General features: G+C 38.0%; 2 protein-coding genes across 4 annotated transcripts in view; both read left to right on the forward strand.

Moving 5' to 3' along the window:
* Positions 1 to 915, forward strand: part of cutc (cutC copper transporter homolog (E. coli)) — a 13,490-nt gene extending 12,575 nt beyond the window's left edge. For both annotated transcript variants that reach the window (XM_016500301.1, XM_016500302.1), the window contains exon 9: positions 567 to 915. In XM_016500301.1, coding sequence (XP_016355787.1) covers positions 567 to 678 — 112 coding nt within the window. In that variant the 3' untranslated portion in view covers positions 679 to 915. The remainder of the gene's footprint in view (positions 1 to 566) is intronic.
* Positions 916 to 6,840: 5,925 nt separating this feature from the next.
* The window catches only part of abcc2 (ATP binding cassette subfamily C member 2), a 27,111-nt gene continuing 18,865 nt past the window's right edge, over positions 6,841 to 15,086 (forward strand). The window contains exons 1-11 of one of the 2 annotated variants that reach the window (XM_016500328.1): positions 6,841 to 7,182; positions 7,273 to 7,579; positions 8,745 to 8,765; positions 8,905 to 9,054; positions 10,246 to 10,389; positions 10,469 to 10,609; positions 11,211 to 11,333; positions 11,421 to 11,476; positions 11,623 to 11,845; positions 13,138 to 13,319; positions 13,512 to 13,689. In XM_016500328.1, coding sequence (XP_016355814.1) covers positions 7,538 to 7,579; positions 8,745 to 8,765; positions 8,905 to 9,054; positions 10,246 to 10,389; positions 10,469 to 10,609; positions 11,211 to 11,333; positions 11,421 to 11,476; positions 11,623 to 11,845; positions 13,138 to 13,319; positions 13,512 to 13,689 — 1,260 coding nt within the window. In that variant the 5' untranslated portion in view covers positions 6,841 to 7,182; positions 7,273 to 7,537. Of the gene's footprint in view, positions 7,580 to 8,744; positions 8,766 to 8,904; positions 9,055 to 10,245; positions 10,390 to 10,468; positions 10,610 to 11,210; positions 11,334 to 11,420; positions 11,477 to 11,622; positions 11,846 to 13,137; positions 13,320 to 13,511; positions 13,690 to 15,086 lie in introns of both variants that reach the window. The other variant, XM_016500327.1, reaches the window with a different exon arrangement.

The following is a 15,086-nucleotide window of genomic DNA, read 5'->3' on the forward strand; positions in this document are numbered from 1 at the left end:
TCTAATGTGTGTTTTGGCCATGTAATGTTGCTGAAATTAAATATGTTATTACCTCTGAGTCAGAACAGCGACAACACAGGCAGACAGCGCTGGAAGCTGCTCATGCTCATCAGTAAATCAGTGGAAAATGAATAGAAATTATGATTCTGTCTGAGCTATGCGTTTTAAAACGAACACGCACTAGTGTAAATGTAGCCTAACAGATGTGTAAACTGAAGACTATTTGAGCTTTATTAAAACTATTTGCACTGATTTATTGTGTTCGTTACATTTTGTTCCTTTGTGCAGTGTCTGAGGAGATGAGTCTTTGAGTTTGTATAAACATCAACAAGCTGAAAAATAAAACCAAAGTCTTTTTTTTAGATAATGTAATCTTGTTAAAATTGATTTCATAAAATTGGTATCGAAAAAAAGTATCGTTCAATTTATGCTCAAACAGCAACATTACACACTAACTGACGTTAAAAAAGTGAAATCGCAATCAACCACCCCTTTAAAATAAGAATTGTGTTGATTTTAAAGCTTTTTTGTAAGGACTTGGTTTATGTTTATGCTTTCTTCTATAGGAATTCTAATGTGAGTATGGGAGGCTCTCTGTCCATACCAGAATATGCAGTAAAAGTGGCTGATGTGACTAAAGTACGTACGCTGAACGCCATTGCGAAGAACATACTCTAGGATACGTGGAGCATCATTCATTTATATCTACAGAAATCAATAAGACCTGTACAGCAGGACATGAGGGACACTCTTGTAATTCCTCAATATGTAGTATATTCATGTGAATCTACTGTGTAACAATTTACAATGAAGTTGAAACAAAATTAAAAACTTGAAATGTGTCAAGATCAGTAGCACTTTTGTTTAGATTTTAAACAATTTTGCAGGTGTGAAATAAAATCCTCTCTTGAGCCATGGCATATGTTCATACTACTTTCTTTTATCTTCTAATATTCTCTCTTTAATTCAATAAAAAAAAACATTTAGAACTTTATGCAATTTTGTGTAATTTGTTTTGAACATTTTTTGTAACTGAGATCAGTTTGACTAATATTTTTGAGTGGTTTGTGCATTTATCTAGAATGTGACCCGTGGGTTCAGCAGGAAACAGCTGCATTCACAGGTAAGTAACTTATTTAATGCATTGGTAATATTTTGTGTAGGGGCCGGCCCATTCACACCAACTTAACTTTGTCACTGTGTCGGGTTGCTAGTAGGTGTTCCCACTGCTTATTATCTAGTAACTTTTATCAATTATTTTTGTTGAGACCATTCAGGGTCACCGTCTTCCGTTTTCTGACTGAAAATACTGGGTTAAAAACAGCCAAGTGCTGGGTTGGGTTAAATGACCCAACATGTATTTTTTATTTTTTTTTACTTAAAGGTGGGGTAAGTGATTTCTGGTAGCCAATGTTGACATTTGAAATCACCGAAACAAACACGCCCCTACCCCAAAAGGGTCTCGGCCCTATTTTGATAGCTCCGCCCCACACATACGTACGCAACCCAGGCAACGATTAGTTCTGTGAAACAAAAGCAAAACCAATGTTACACCACCTCCATATGTACGCAACCCAGGCAACGATTAGTTCTGTGAAACAAAAGCAAAACCAATGTTACACCACCTCTACACCGGACGCGAGTGGTGCGGCACGACAAAATACTATAGAAATCATAATCAGTGATGCTGTCTACACCATAGATAGGCCTATATACATATCTATGGTCTACACTGGATGCGGCGCGGCACGACAAATCCCCCACAGAAAACTGCTGCTGCGATCTATTTATGACGTATTGACACAAATTTCAAATGATTTTCAACGGTCGCTTTGTAACGTCCAGTGTACTCGACAAACTTTAGCTGTTGCGGCGCAGACACATGGAATCGAAATTACCATACTGCTGGGTTAAAATGAATCCCAGAAAATAATTTCACTTTAACATGCAGAATGACGACAGTGAGAACACAGGCTATGGTAATAATCAAAAGGTGAAAATGTATTAATTACCAAAACAAGCAGAAATGGACAACAACAGGAAAAAGTAAAAACAAAGTGCACACGTGTATCTGATTGAGAAAAAGTGCAGAAAGAAGCAGAAACTGAGAGCCTGCCGAGAATAAACTGTGCAATATAGCAAATGAACAGGATTGTACCCTCTCATTTTAATCGACTATACATTTTGTTCTGCTTTATTATTGCCTATTATTTTACTTTTGCATTGCTTACTAATGTTGTTTAAACTTGCACTTGTGTGGGTTAAAGCGATATTTGTCTACATGGGTTAGAGGTATGGGACTGTCTCCAGTTAGAGGTTTTTAATGTCACGGGACGATGTTATGAAGCAGTAGTTTTCCATTGATTTTCAACACTGAATGTATGGTCAGATGAAGTTTGGCTGATAAGTGAAACAGACGCATTTAAGATTATTCATTCAACTCGGTTCATTTTTATCAGAAATTTGTCTGTTGCTTGCTGCTCTTCCACGGCTTCCACTGTCTACCTTCAGGCTGATAGAAACAGTTAATGATATTTGTGGATACCAGACCAAATGCAGTGTTAACTGGTTTTAGGTATCAGACAAAACCAATGTGTTGTGCCCGGATCTGGTGGAGAGACAGAATAACTATTATCTCATAAGAATTCTAACTACCCTCCGCCACAGAGATTTTTTCCCGCTACAAAACTCTTTCCCTCCCACTCTATCTCAAATCCTCCTTCCCTTTCTGCTGGGTCATCGGTGTACAAGATCCCTGAAAGTGTCCTGTGGTATCTGGCACCAAGACATTAGCAGCAGTCCTGTAAGTTACAAATTGGAGCCGACATGGATCAGACTTGTTGGTCCAGCACATCCCACAGATACTCAACTGGACTGAGATCTGGGGAATTTGGAGGCCAAGGCAACAATCTAAACTCTTAATCATGTTCTTCAAACCATTCCTGAACAATGTGCGCAGTGAGCAGGGTTCATTATCCTGCCGAAAGAGGCCACTTGTGAAGACCATTGCCATAAAGGGGTGTGCCTGGTCTGCAACACATGTCCACACAGCCATCCACATAATGTAACTGATAATAGGACTTATCGGACCAGGTGACCTTCTTCCATTGCTCCAAGGCCCAGTTCCGACACTCCATATGCCTATTGTAGGTGCTTTCAGTGGTGGACATGGGTCATCATAAGCACTCTGATTGGTCTGCGACTACGCAGCCCCATACGCAACTGTGTTTTGTTACACATTCCTCCCATAACCATCATTAAAATTGTGTGTGACTTATGCCACAGTAGACCGTCTGTTGGCTCACACCAGATGGAATAGCCTTCATTTCCCTTGTGTATCGATGAGCATTGGGTGTTCAACACCCTTTTGCCATTTTGTGCTTTGTCTCTCATTGGACCACTGTTGGTAAATTCTCACCACTGCTGACCGGAAGCAACCCACAAGTCACACTGCTTAAAGGGGACATCGGATGCAAAATTCACTTTTACATGGTGTTTGAACTTAATTGTGTGTTGGCAGTGTGCGAACACAACCACCCTATAATGATAAAAATCCACCCAGTACTTGTTTTTAAATCCCCACAAATACTAAACGCTTTCTTTGAGCAAGCCGTTCACAGATTCTTGGCCAAGTGACGTCACTTTGCACAGGCCCCTCCCACGACTGTTGACGGACACTGCCGTTTTAGCATAGACCTGCCCTCAGTGAGCTGTAAACAGTCCGCCATTGTTTCGATGCCAGAGCAGGTGTAGACAAGAATGACTCCTAAGCGATTGAGGTGTTTTGTTGCTGGATGTAATAATGAACATAGCAGTTGTCATTTACTCCCAACATCTGAGCCGCTGAAGATGCAGTGGATTACTTTTGTTTTTGAAGGGAATGCGCCCCCCGTTCTACCTAAATGTGTTTATGTCTGCGCAAATCATTTTACACCAAACTGCTTTTTGAACAAGGGACAATTCAAGGCAGATTTTACTAAAAAGTTAAAACTCAAAGATGGATCAGTACCCACTGTTCGTAATCTAGCTGCACCTCCAGAAGAAGTAAGTCTCACACTTTATATTTCTTATGATTATTTGCAAATCGCCTTTCCTCTTCCATGGAAAAGAGGGGCGGGGTGAGAAGAGCTCATTAGCATTTAAAGAGACATGCACCGAAACGGGTCGCTGTGATCAGAGCTGTTTTTGACAGGGTAAAAAGTGTGTTGTTGTACACGACTATTGAGGAATTTTAACCGAAGTATGTTGCAGACATTTCATGAAGACCCTAAAGAATCATACCAACTTCTGGAAATGGGCATCCGATGTCCCCTTTAAGGGATACTCCGACCCAGTCGCCTTGCCATATCAATTTGGCCCTTGTTAAAATCACTCAGATCTTTATTCCTGCCCATTTCTCCTGCATCCAACACACTGATTATAAGAGCTGATTGCTTGCTTACCATCCACCAACCAAGACCTTATTATGTGGTCTTGTTAGGAGATGATGTAACGTCAAGTCAAATATGTTAAGTATGGTGGTTTCAGCATTTCCAAATCTGGTGGTCCCACGTCTGGTGGTCTCAGCACTCCCGTGACCGGTGATCTCAGCACTTCCAAGTCCAGTGGTCTCAGCGCTTCTTAGTCTGGTTGACCCAAGTCCAGAGGTCTCAAGTCTCCCAAGTTTGTTAGTCCCAGAAGTCACAAGTCTAGTTGTCTCAGTGTTTCAAAGTTTGGTGGTCCCACATCTGGTGGTCTCAACACTCCCATGTCCAGTGGTCTTAAGTCTCCCAAGTTCGGTGATCTCAGCACTTGCAAGCCTGGTGGTCCCATATCTGGTGTTCTCACCGCTTCCAAGTCCATGGGTCCCAGCGCTTCCAAGTCTGGTGGACCCAAGTCCGGAGGTCTCAAGTCTTCCAAGTCCGGTTGTCCCAGAGTCACAAGTCCAATGGTCTCAGTGCTTTCAAGTTTGGTGGTCTCAGCACTCCCATGTCTGGTGGTCACAAGTCTCCCAAGTCCGGTAATCTCAGTGCTTCCAAGTCCATGGGTCCCAGCGCTTCCTAGTCTGGTTGACCCAAGTCCGGTGGTCTCAGCACTTGCAAACCTGGTGGTCCCATATCTGGTGGTCTCAGCACTCCCGTGACTGGTGTTCTCACCACTTCCAAGTCCATGGATCCCAGCGCTTCCTAGTCTGGTGGACCCAAGTCCGGAGGTCTCAAGTTGTCCAAGTCCCGTGGTCCCAGAGTCAAGTCTGGTGGTCCCATATCTGGTGGTCTCAGCACTCCCATGTCTGGTGGTCACAAGTCTCCCAAGTCCAGTGATCTCAGTGCTTCCAAGTCCATGGGTCCCAGCGCTTCCTAGTCTGGTGGACCCAAATCCGGTGGTCCCAGAGGTCTCAATTCCAGTGGCCTCAGTGCTGCCACTAAATTATTGTGATTACACTTGTATGTCTGTTATGTTTTTCTTTGTACTGTATTTTAAAGAAGTGGTTAGGTTTAGAGCTAGGAAAGGAATTATCTATATAAATGTACATTGTAACCAAAATTATTGTCACTGTACATTTATCTGCCTGTTATGTTTTTAATATTGAAATGTAGAAATGAAACTAACTATATATAGATTTATATATTTGTCAATTTGTTTATATTTAGATAATGTCAATATGATCATATTGTGTGTTTCGGCATTAATCCAAACAAAAAGGATGTTTTTGTACCTGCAAATGGTATGTATGAATACCTACAACAATAAGACTGGGTTGATATCTGTTGTTCTATTAAAAATATATCCCATACACAAAGAAACACTTATAATAGTGTATAAATGTATGTAGCACTAAATAGTATGACAGTATTGTTCATAAGATTTTAAGAATGGAGAAACTTTTGTAACATAAATATTTGCAATTGAGGGGTATTTTCATTTAAATTAATTTGAGAAGATTTAGCAGTCTAATTTTTTTCACATTTGTATTTAATTGAATTTTAATTTCTCTATGTTAAGTATTGATAGATTTCAGATTTTCACAGGAATTACCCAGGAATCTAATTGTTCTGTAGTTAATTTTCATCCAGTTATCTAGGTAACATTTTTTCCCTTTCTATTTATACTTGCATACATACATGTGTAGTTAGTGAGGTATAGATATTCTGGACTGAAAAAAAAAAAAGAGTAGCCTACTATATACATATCAGATGTGCATACACAGATGTGCTTCAACTATGATATATCAATTTTTTTATGCATTATTTATTATCATTCAGGTCTTTCATAATGAATAGCTCACTTATGAAGTTGAACTATGTCCATTCACCCTTGCACATACACACGGGGTATATATTTGTGAGTGGGGGGAGGGTGGAATTGCATTCTCTATTACTATGATAATTAGAACATAGTTAACATTATTAGCAATGCATAGTAACACAGTGGGAGAATTAAACCAGTATTCTAATTCTTTAGTGTTTTCTCAGCAGATACATACTGCTTACATGACCTGTAGTGCTAATTTGACTACTTGTTTTAAAGTAGGGGGAACAAAACACTAGCTTGCTAATTATGTGACATCATTTTCATAGGGGAAAAAGTTATGAGCAAAACTCTTGTGTAATTGTCATTTTGTCTGTCATGCTGATGTGCCCTTGAATCCTCAATGAGTCAGCACACTGTATCTTATCATGTCTAATGTAATGATTAACTGTAAACATTTTCAGTGGGCAGAAGATTATAATGTGAAAAAACATTAAACCTTATGAAAACACCTCTCTCATCTTGGGGAATTTGGAAGTTGATTTTTAGGTTTAGGTATAAACATTGCTTGTATATTTTTGTTATATCCTTAACCTTGTTTGGTATTAATCTCTTCTCATATGAACGTTGAATGTTGGCGGCATTTAGAGTGATGTTCTTTTTGAACAACATAACTGACAAAATCTAATCTATGAGGGAAGAATTTACGGACAATTATTTATGTGTGTGTGCGTGTGTGTGCTCACATTGTTAACTTGTTAGTGGAATTGTGGTATTCTAAACAACTCCCCAACATAACACTAACCACAGGCAGCTATCCTTTGTTTATGTTCCTTTAATGATTTTATATGAAAGACAGGAAATGGCAGGAAACCCGACCCTACGCTCCTAAACCGACAGAAGCAGAAAGAGGGAAACGTGTACATGACCATGGTGCATCTGGACTTTAGACTGGTGAGTAATGAAAACTGAACAGTGATCTCTGGGCTGTTTCTTTTTGAAGAAGTGGGGAAAAGTTGAACTAATTTTTATGCATTTATTCAGACAAGACGCTCTGAGACAGCATTGTCACTTAGATGAGCTGGAGGCAGCCGATGTGGATAACGTCTCTTAGAGGACTGTTTAATAGAAGACAAAAGTTAAGGGTTGATCAACTCAAGGATTATGTAACTTATCCACTTGAATTATAGCTTTAGAATTTAGAGAATCAATATAACTTTATAGCTGAGAGAGTCAGCTGGTGTGTGTGTGTCCTGTGAAAGAAAAGCATCATCTGTGTTTACCGCTGGTCAAGTGTGATGGAAGAAACATGTCTGCTGCTCTAGAGGAATACTGCGGCTCCATTTTCTGGGTAAGTTTTATCAGTTTCTGTTTTATGGAGTTTCTCATTTTCATGTTTCAAGTTCTGAATGATAATACAGTGAGATTTCACTATTTACCACGGTACAACATACTAAAGGGATATTGTAGGATTCATATTCACAAAAAGAGAGACCGAATTATATTTTAACTTGCTCAGAGTTAAATAATATTCCCGGGACAAGTACTGATAAGACCGTGCTTTGTTTTCTAAATGATTAGAGTTTACTTTTTTTTTTTTCAGTTTATGATCATTTTGTACACATTTCTTATGTCCATTACAATTGGTTCTGAGCAGTATCAAAGTATGGATTTTTTATAACATATTTTAAGAAATTCTAAATAAATTAAGGCTTAGGTGAAATAACTGTAGATTAATGGTGTTTTAATGAAGGTGGTTTTATTAAAAATATATTAATATTTAAGATACTGAAGTGGATTAAGCTTAAAAATATAGCTGTAAAATTAAACTTTGGTGTAAACAAAGAATTAAATAATGCATCTGGTAATAGAAATTCTGTGTGAATCAGACAAAGGCCTAGAATGACTTTTTGAAAGAAAGAAAGAAAGAAAAGTCCTGTCTTGCTGAAAGGAAACTCCATTTGATTCAGTGGCACGAAAGAATTCAGCAGTTTTAGCAAACATTATGGCAAATTTCAACTATGTTATGAGGTTATTATATTTTATAACAGTATTAGACATGCAGTGCTCAAAGATGTCTACCCAGCTTCTTTAATATTATACTTGATGATCAAAAGATAAAGGCCAAATGTGTGACGCCCAAAAATGGGATGAAATCACAAATGACAAAAACACAAAGATGTAAACCACATTAAAACACGATATCCCCTGGAATGAAAGGTCTGAACAAGCTCATCTCTAGTTGTAAAATAAATGACCTTAATAGGTAACTTCTGGAGAAAAGTTCATGGCACTGCATTTCGGTAGTAATGAAATGACTTCAGCCATACATTGTTTTGCGTGTGTCTATGTGTTACTGTAATCTATGTAATCATTAACAGTCAGTCTGAGTCAGCAAAATCACGCCGACACACACTGAGTCACAGTGAGACTGCAGGTGATCTCCTGCCAATCTTCATTCAGTCTTCCTCACTCGTGTGTGTGTGTGTGTGTGTGTGTGTGTGTGTGTGTGTCAGAATGCCTCGTACCTGGAGAGTCCGGACCCGGATCTAACGATCTGCGTGGAGCGAACGGTGCTGGTGTGGCTGCCGTTAGCTTTCCTGTGGCTTTGTGCTCCATGGCACTTCACAACTCTCTGTAAGAAACCAGCCAAAGCTCCGCTCTCAACACTCTACACCCGACCCGGATCTGCCGATATGTGTGGAGCAAACGGTGCTGGTGTGGCTTCCGTTAGCTTTCCTGTGGCTTTGTGCTCCGTGGCACGTTGCTAATCTCTGCAAGAAAGCAGCTAAAGCTCCGCTCTCAAAACTCTACATCTCCAAACAGGTGAAGTTAATAATTCAATAACAGTCATTTTAAAACAACAAGTGGAAACTACTTACTGAAGCCATGTATGCAATATAGAAGACAGTAAGTCACATTTATTAAAATGTTAAAATAATGCCTGCTTCAGTCAAATCTCAACACTCGTAGTATCAGCTCACTCATCGTTTCTCTGCATCGTGGACATCAAGAGACGATGTTTCACTCGGATATATGTCACAATAGGGATGAAAAGATGATCACAACCTCTGTTTCAAGCTGACTTTAAAGGAGAGTTCACCCTGAAATAACAAATCAGTCCTCATTTACTCTTACCCTTGTTGAACCAAATTCACCCCATGATTGTTAGGTGCTGAAACAGCTGAAACGCTCTTCAAAATATTCTCTTTTGTATTCCACTGAAAAGAGAAATTCATACTGATTTGGAATTAGGGCTGGGACGATAAATCGATGCGGAATCGATTCGTGGATCGATTCTTCGATTTTCAGAATGCATCGCGATTCCTCTGGAATTGATTCTGAGCTTAGTTTTTAACAGCAGATGACGCTCTAGGCAGGTTTTTAAGCACACACTCAAATGCTCAGGAAGAAGAGCGCTTGTGAGTCATGTAAGTGGTTAAATGTACTTGCACATGTAAACACAGCCCACTGTGAACACCTTTGTAATTCGCTTCAACCTTCTCGAATTTTATGAATTTTTACAGCTGTTTCTAAAGCATGCAGCGCCATCTGCTGTTCAAAACTAAGCTCAGAATCGACTCGAGAAAGAATCGCGATGCATTCAGAAAATCTCAGAATCGATGCTGAGTCATTTCTCGATTCGCGATGCATCGATTTATTTTCCCAGCCCTATTTGTAATAAGGAGGAGTCGGTCATGAGATTTTATAAATTCTGAGTGAAATATTCCTTTAGGTTTGGCTAGTCTGATTTTGACAAAATGGGTTGCATTTCGCCTTCATATAGCAGTGCAAGTCATATTTATGACTATATAAATAATAATTTGTGACTGTGGAATGTTCAGTTGCGTCTCCCTTTTAAATTAACTAATGGTAGATAAAGATTTCAGCTTTATAATTTAATCAAAACCCCAAAATCAAGTTCTTTAGCAGTGCGATCCAGTGTTTTGCAACTTTTAACATTTGTCTGAATGATTGGCGCGCTCACATCCTAGCACTGTTTTTGTTGTGCTAAAGGTTGTGTCTGGCCTGCTGTTTCTGACAGCGATAGCGGAGCTGGCTCTCACTCTCGCTGAGGATTATGGGCCGTCGAGTGATTCCTCAGCTCAGAAACACCCAGCGGTGCTCTACACCAATCCGGTTCTGTTCGCCGTCTCATGGGTAACGCATGCATACACTACATTGAATGCAGAGTCAATATTTCAGATGCTCACATGGTAAGCGGTTTGTGTTCGTGTAGATAGTTGTGATGCTGTGCCAGGAGTCTGTGCGGCGCAGGCCGAGAGCTGTGGACTCTGGGAGTCTCTTCGTGTTCTGGCTGCTTCAGGTGTTGTGTGCCGTCTTCCAGTTCCAGACCTTACTGAGAGATGCACTGAACAAGGTGCTGAACGTTTGTTTCTTCAGCTCTCAATCAGCGCTGCATTATATGTTTGGATCATTTCAATCTCATCTTACTAGGACATATTATTGGAGATATAGAGTGACGACTGATATTTAGATCAGTTTATGTCAGTATCTGCTCTACTGTTATAAAGATCTCATTGATTTACAGCACAAGCATCAGAATTTCATCATAGACATATCAGCATTTGCACCAAATTCATATTTTTGCTCAGTTTGAGTCTCGGAATAAAATTGAGCTGTTTTTCCTCCATATTCTCACTATATCTGGCTATATGAGACATACGCTTCAACGTATTATAAACATAAACATTATGAATTACTGTAAAGCCACTTTGAAATGTGTACTTTGAAAAGAGATGACTTGGGTTTTATAAACTGACATTTGTTAATGTATTAAGAACATCATGAATGAACAATGATTGATCTGTGAATTAATATTGACCAATGCTATAAAGCATTGCTGTTTATTACTAGTGCATGCCACAGTGTGCCTATAATGCATGAACTAATGCCACTGAATTGACTGTTATTGTAGAGTGTTACTGCATTAATCCTGTATTTGACATGTTTCGCCTCAGGAAGAAATCGCTGATCTTCCGCGCTTCTGCTTGTTCTACATCAGCTACGGACTGCAGCTGATCGCCTGGGTTTTATCAGCCATTGCTGATGTTTCACCCGAGGTTAAGCGAATTTCACAAATGGTACGGAGAGCGTGTGAGAACTGTCACTTTAACATGCAGTAAATGCATAGTTGTCCAATTTACAATTTCCTCTCTAATTCATTGCAGAATCCTGAAGCCAGAGCAACCTTTCTCAGCAGAATCACCTTTAACTGGTTTAACAGGTGGATCTGAGTTTACTTCTGCTCGTCATTTTGCATTTTTATCATCTGTTTTGTCACTGTTGTGTCCGTCTAGTGCAACTCATATACTGTATGTGCAATACATGAATCTCTCATATGCATAATATAATATGAATCGTGTTCCTCAGCATGGTAATCAAAGGCTATAAGAGGCCTCTGGTTCAGGAGGACATGTGGGATCTGAATGAGAAGGACTCCTCTCAGGCGATCTGTCAGGGGTTTGAGGACATTATGGCAATAGAGCTGAAAAAAGCCCGCAGCAGCCTGCAGAAGAAACGAAATAAACCAAAGACTAAAGATGGTCATCAGAACGGCTTGGCCAAAGGAGTCAGTCAGGATGTTCTAGTTATGGTAAGCCAATGGTTTTCTGTAGTTGTTGAATGATTAGTGTATAAACACCGCTCAGCATTACTACTAATGACTAGCAATGTCTAAGATTATGATGAATTTGTAGTGTATGCTGAAAAAATCTACTTTGGACTAACTTAAACAAACATAATAATAGTAATAATCTATAAATGTCTAATTGGTTATAGCCAAATGTATTAGCATTTCTCAAATTAGATTTATTAATATTACATTTTAATTTAATATTATTCAAACATATTTTTTTTTCCCAAAGACAAAAAACTTGCTTACAGATAAAAAAAAAATAGCACAAACATACTTTATTTCCACATAAATTCAACATCATTAAATTAAGTTATTTGGAAGTGAGTACATTAATTAATCTCCAAGTGATTTAATACGATTCCATGTCAGGATTTAATTAATTCCAATTTTTTTCATCTTAATCAATATATTTACTGTAGACATAAGTCAGAATGTTACTAAATGTACTGTAAGTCAATTTAATAATTTGGCATATTTTCACCTTAAACAAATGCTAATTAGCTATAATAATATAATTTTAACTTAAGACAAAACTAAAAACATTTCGTTACTCAGTGTTTAATTTAGTTTACTTAGTATAAATAAAGACAACTTCAAAAGTGTAATATTTATTGCACTGTAAATTTCAGTATGTTAACATTACTTGCTACCTTAGAAACTTAGCATATCTTGCAAACGTATTGCCTCAGAAAATCTAGTTAAGGTTGCTCAATATATTCAAGTTGACTCAGAAGCCATTATGAAAACTTGAATACACCGAGCACCTTTAACTAGATTTTTCTGAGGCAAGATTTTTTAAAGTAACGTTAACAAAGTGAAATTTACAGTGTGTGATGTCTTTTTAAAATATGCATCATGCTTTCTGTTATGTACTTAAAACTGTTATTTTCAAATAGTTGTATCTCAGCCAAATATTGTCCTATCCTAACAAACCATACAGCAATGGAAAGATTATTTATTCGGCTTTCGGATGATGTATAAATCTCAATTTCGAAAAATTGACCCTTATGACTGGTTTTGTTGTCCAGGGTCACATATATATACTAAATAATGTTATTATCTTTTAGACAAACTAAACAGAACGGATTTAAAACTGGAAACCCTAATTTTCAATTAAAACAGTATAAAATTGCTCTTTCAATAAATGACAAGGTCGTTTCACTTTGTTTGTGTAGTATGTAAATAAGATTTTTCGAATCTAAGGACCAAACACTGACTGATGCACCCACAATATTTTAATATCTAATTAGGAGGAGACCGGAAAGAAGAAAGAAAAGAAGAAGAAGAAGAAGAAAAAGGATTCTGAATCCGAGTATCCTAATTCCTGGCTGGTTCCCACCATCGCTAAAACCTTCAAAGGTGTGCTTTTAGAGTCAGCCTTCTTCAAACTGATACAAGACCTTCTGTCATTTGCAAGCCCACAGCTTCTCAAGTAAGTGGCCTTCTGCGTTCTTCTCATTTGCCAACCGTTTATTGTATCGCAAGAGTTTTTAGTTGTTGCTGGTCTTCAGACTTGGACTTTATGGTTTGTAAAAAGGACATCATGTATTACCCTGTTAGTTCTTTACCTGGTGTTTCCGAATCTGCCGGACTGCTTCCCAACGTGAGATGTGCTTTGTGACAGGTTAATGATCTCCTTCACTCAAGACAAATCGAGTCATGCATGGACTGGTTACCTGTACGCCGTGCTGCTTCTGGTGGTGGCTTTTTTACAGTCAGTTATTCTACAACAGTATTTCCAGCGATGTTTTATCCTGGGTATGAAAGTACGCACAGCTCTCATGGCTGCTGTTTATAAGAAGGTACATTGATCTGTGTTTTTAGACATTATATATCTGTGACCCTGGAGCACAAAAGCAGTCTTAAGTCTCTCGGGTATATTTGTAGCAATAGCCAACAATACATTGTATGGGTCAAAATTATTGATGTTTGCAACTTTAAAGATGATTTTCTCAATATTTTGATTTTGCACCCTCAGATTCCAGATTTTCAAATAGTTGTATCTCAGCCAAATATTGCCCTATCCCAACAAACCATACATCAGTGGAAAGATCATTTATTCAGCTTTCAGATGATGTATGAAACTCAATTTCCGAAAATTGACCCTTATGACTGGTTTTGTGCTCCAGGGTCACATATGAAGAGTTCATTTGCAAAAACCGATAACTCCATTTTTATTTTATTTTTTTCCAGAAATCACGTTTTTTTTTATTGCGCATTCCAAGTAATATCAATCAAACTGCAGTTGGGTTGTTTTGATTAAGTAATAATAACTTAAACAAATACAGGTAATTAACAAAATTAAAGTTCATTGAAAGTATGTTTTTTTTTTTTACATATTAAAAGTTTGTTTTATAGCAAAAGCAGATAACTCCACTTTCATGTTTTAGAGTTTAAAAACACTTGTTTAATCTTTGTAATCTCCTAAGATGACTATGTACCTGACAAACGTTGCTGTTGTTGTGATCATAAACTGTACGGATGTGATTACCCGGAGCTTTTCCCTCACCATTGTAACTGCTTTTGCAAGGTTCCGTGAAAACGTTTCAGCTTTTGTTTTCCTTTTTCGCCCTGAAGAAGATATCACGGGTTCATCAAGTTCGTCGAAATGATCCATCCTCGATCACTTTTAGGCAGCTTTGATAAAACTCCTCTCAGCTAGCATGTCTTTTCAAAGAGACTGGCAGCCTTGTCACCTGACCTGAATACAGGCAGTCTGCAGTAAACTCACGATGCCTTGAAAGTGGACAAAACCGGCTTTTTTTGACAAAACGTGTTTAGGGTTTAGGGTTCGCTATATGTGGAGAATAATGCAAGGCAATCAGCTCTTTTTTTTTTTTTAAGTGGCGTTTATCGGTTTTTGCAAATGAACTCTTCATATATACTCATATCTCACAATTGCAACTTTATTTCTTTATTTTTAAAAAATTTGACATTGTTTCTTATATATGTGACTATATTTATAAGCCATGATTTTTTTTTTAAACTTTATTTCACAATTACCTTTTTATTTTTGAATCTTTATTTTTATGTAGGCTATATAAACTACAATACTTTTTATTAATACTTTTATTTAGCAAGGACACATTCTATTAGTCAAAAGTGACAATAGAGACTTTTACATAAAAAAAAAAGAAGTTCGCTGCTGTTTTGAACATTCTATTCATCAAAAAACCCTAAAAAAAAAAGAATCAGCAAA

This window comes from Sinocyclocheilus anshuiensis, unplaced genomic scaffold (assembly GCF_001515605.1).
Source record: "Sinocyclocheilus anshuiensis isolate Anshui unplaced genomic scaffold, SAMN03320099.WGS_v1.1 scaffold166, whole genome shotgun sequence".
NCBI classification, from domain to species: Eukaryota; Metazoa; Chordata; class Actinopteri; order Cypriniformes; family Cyprinidae; genus Sinocyclocheilus; species Sinocyclocheilus anshuiensis.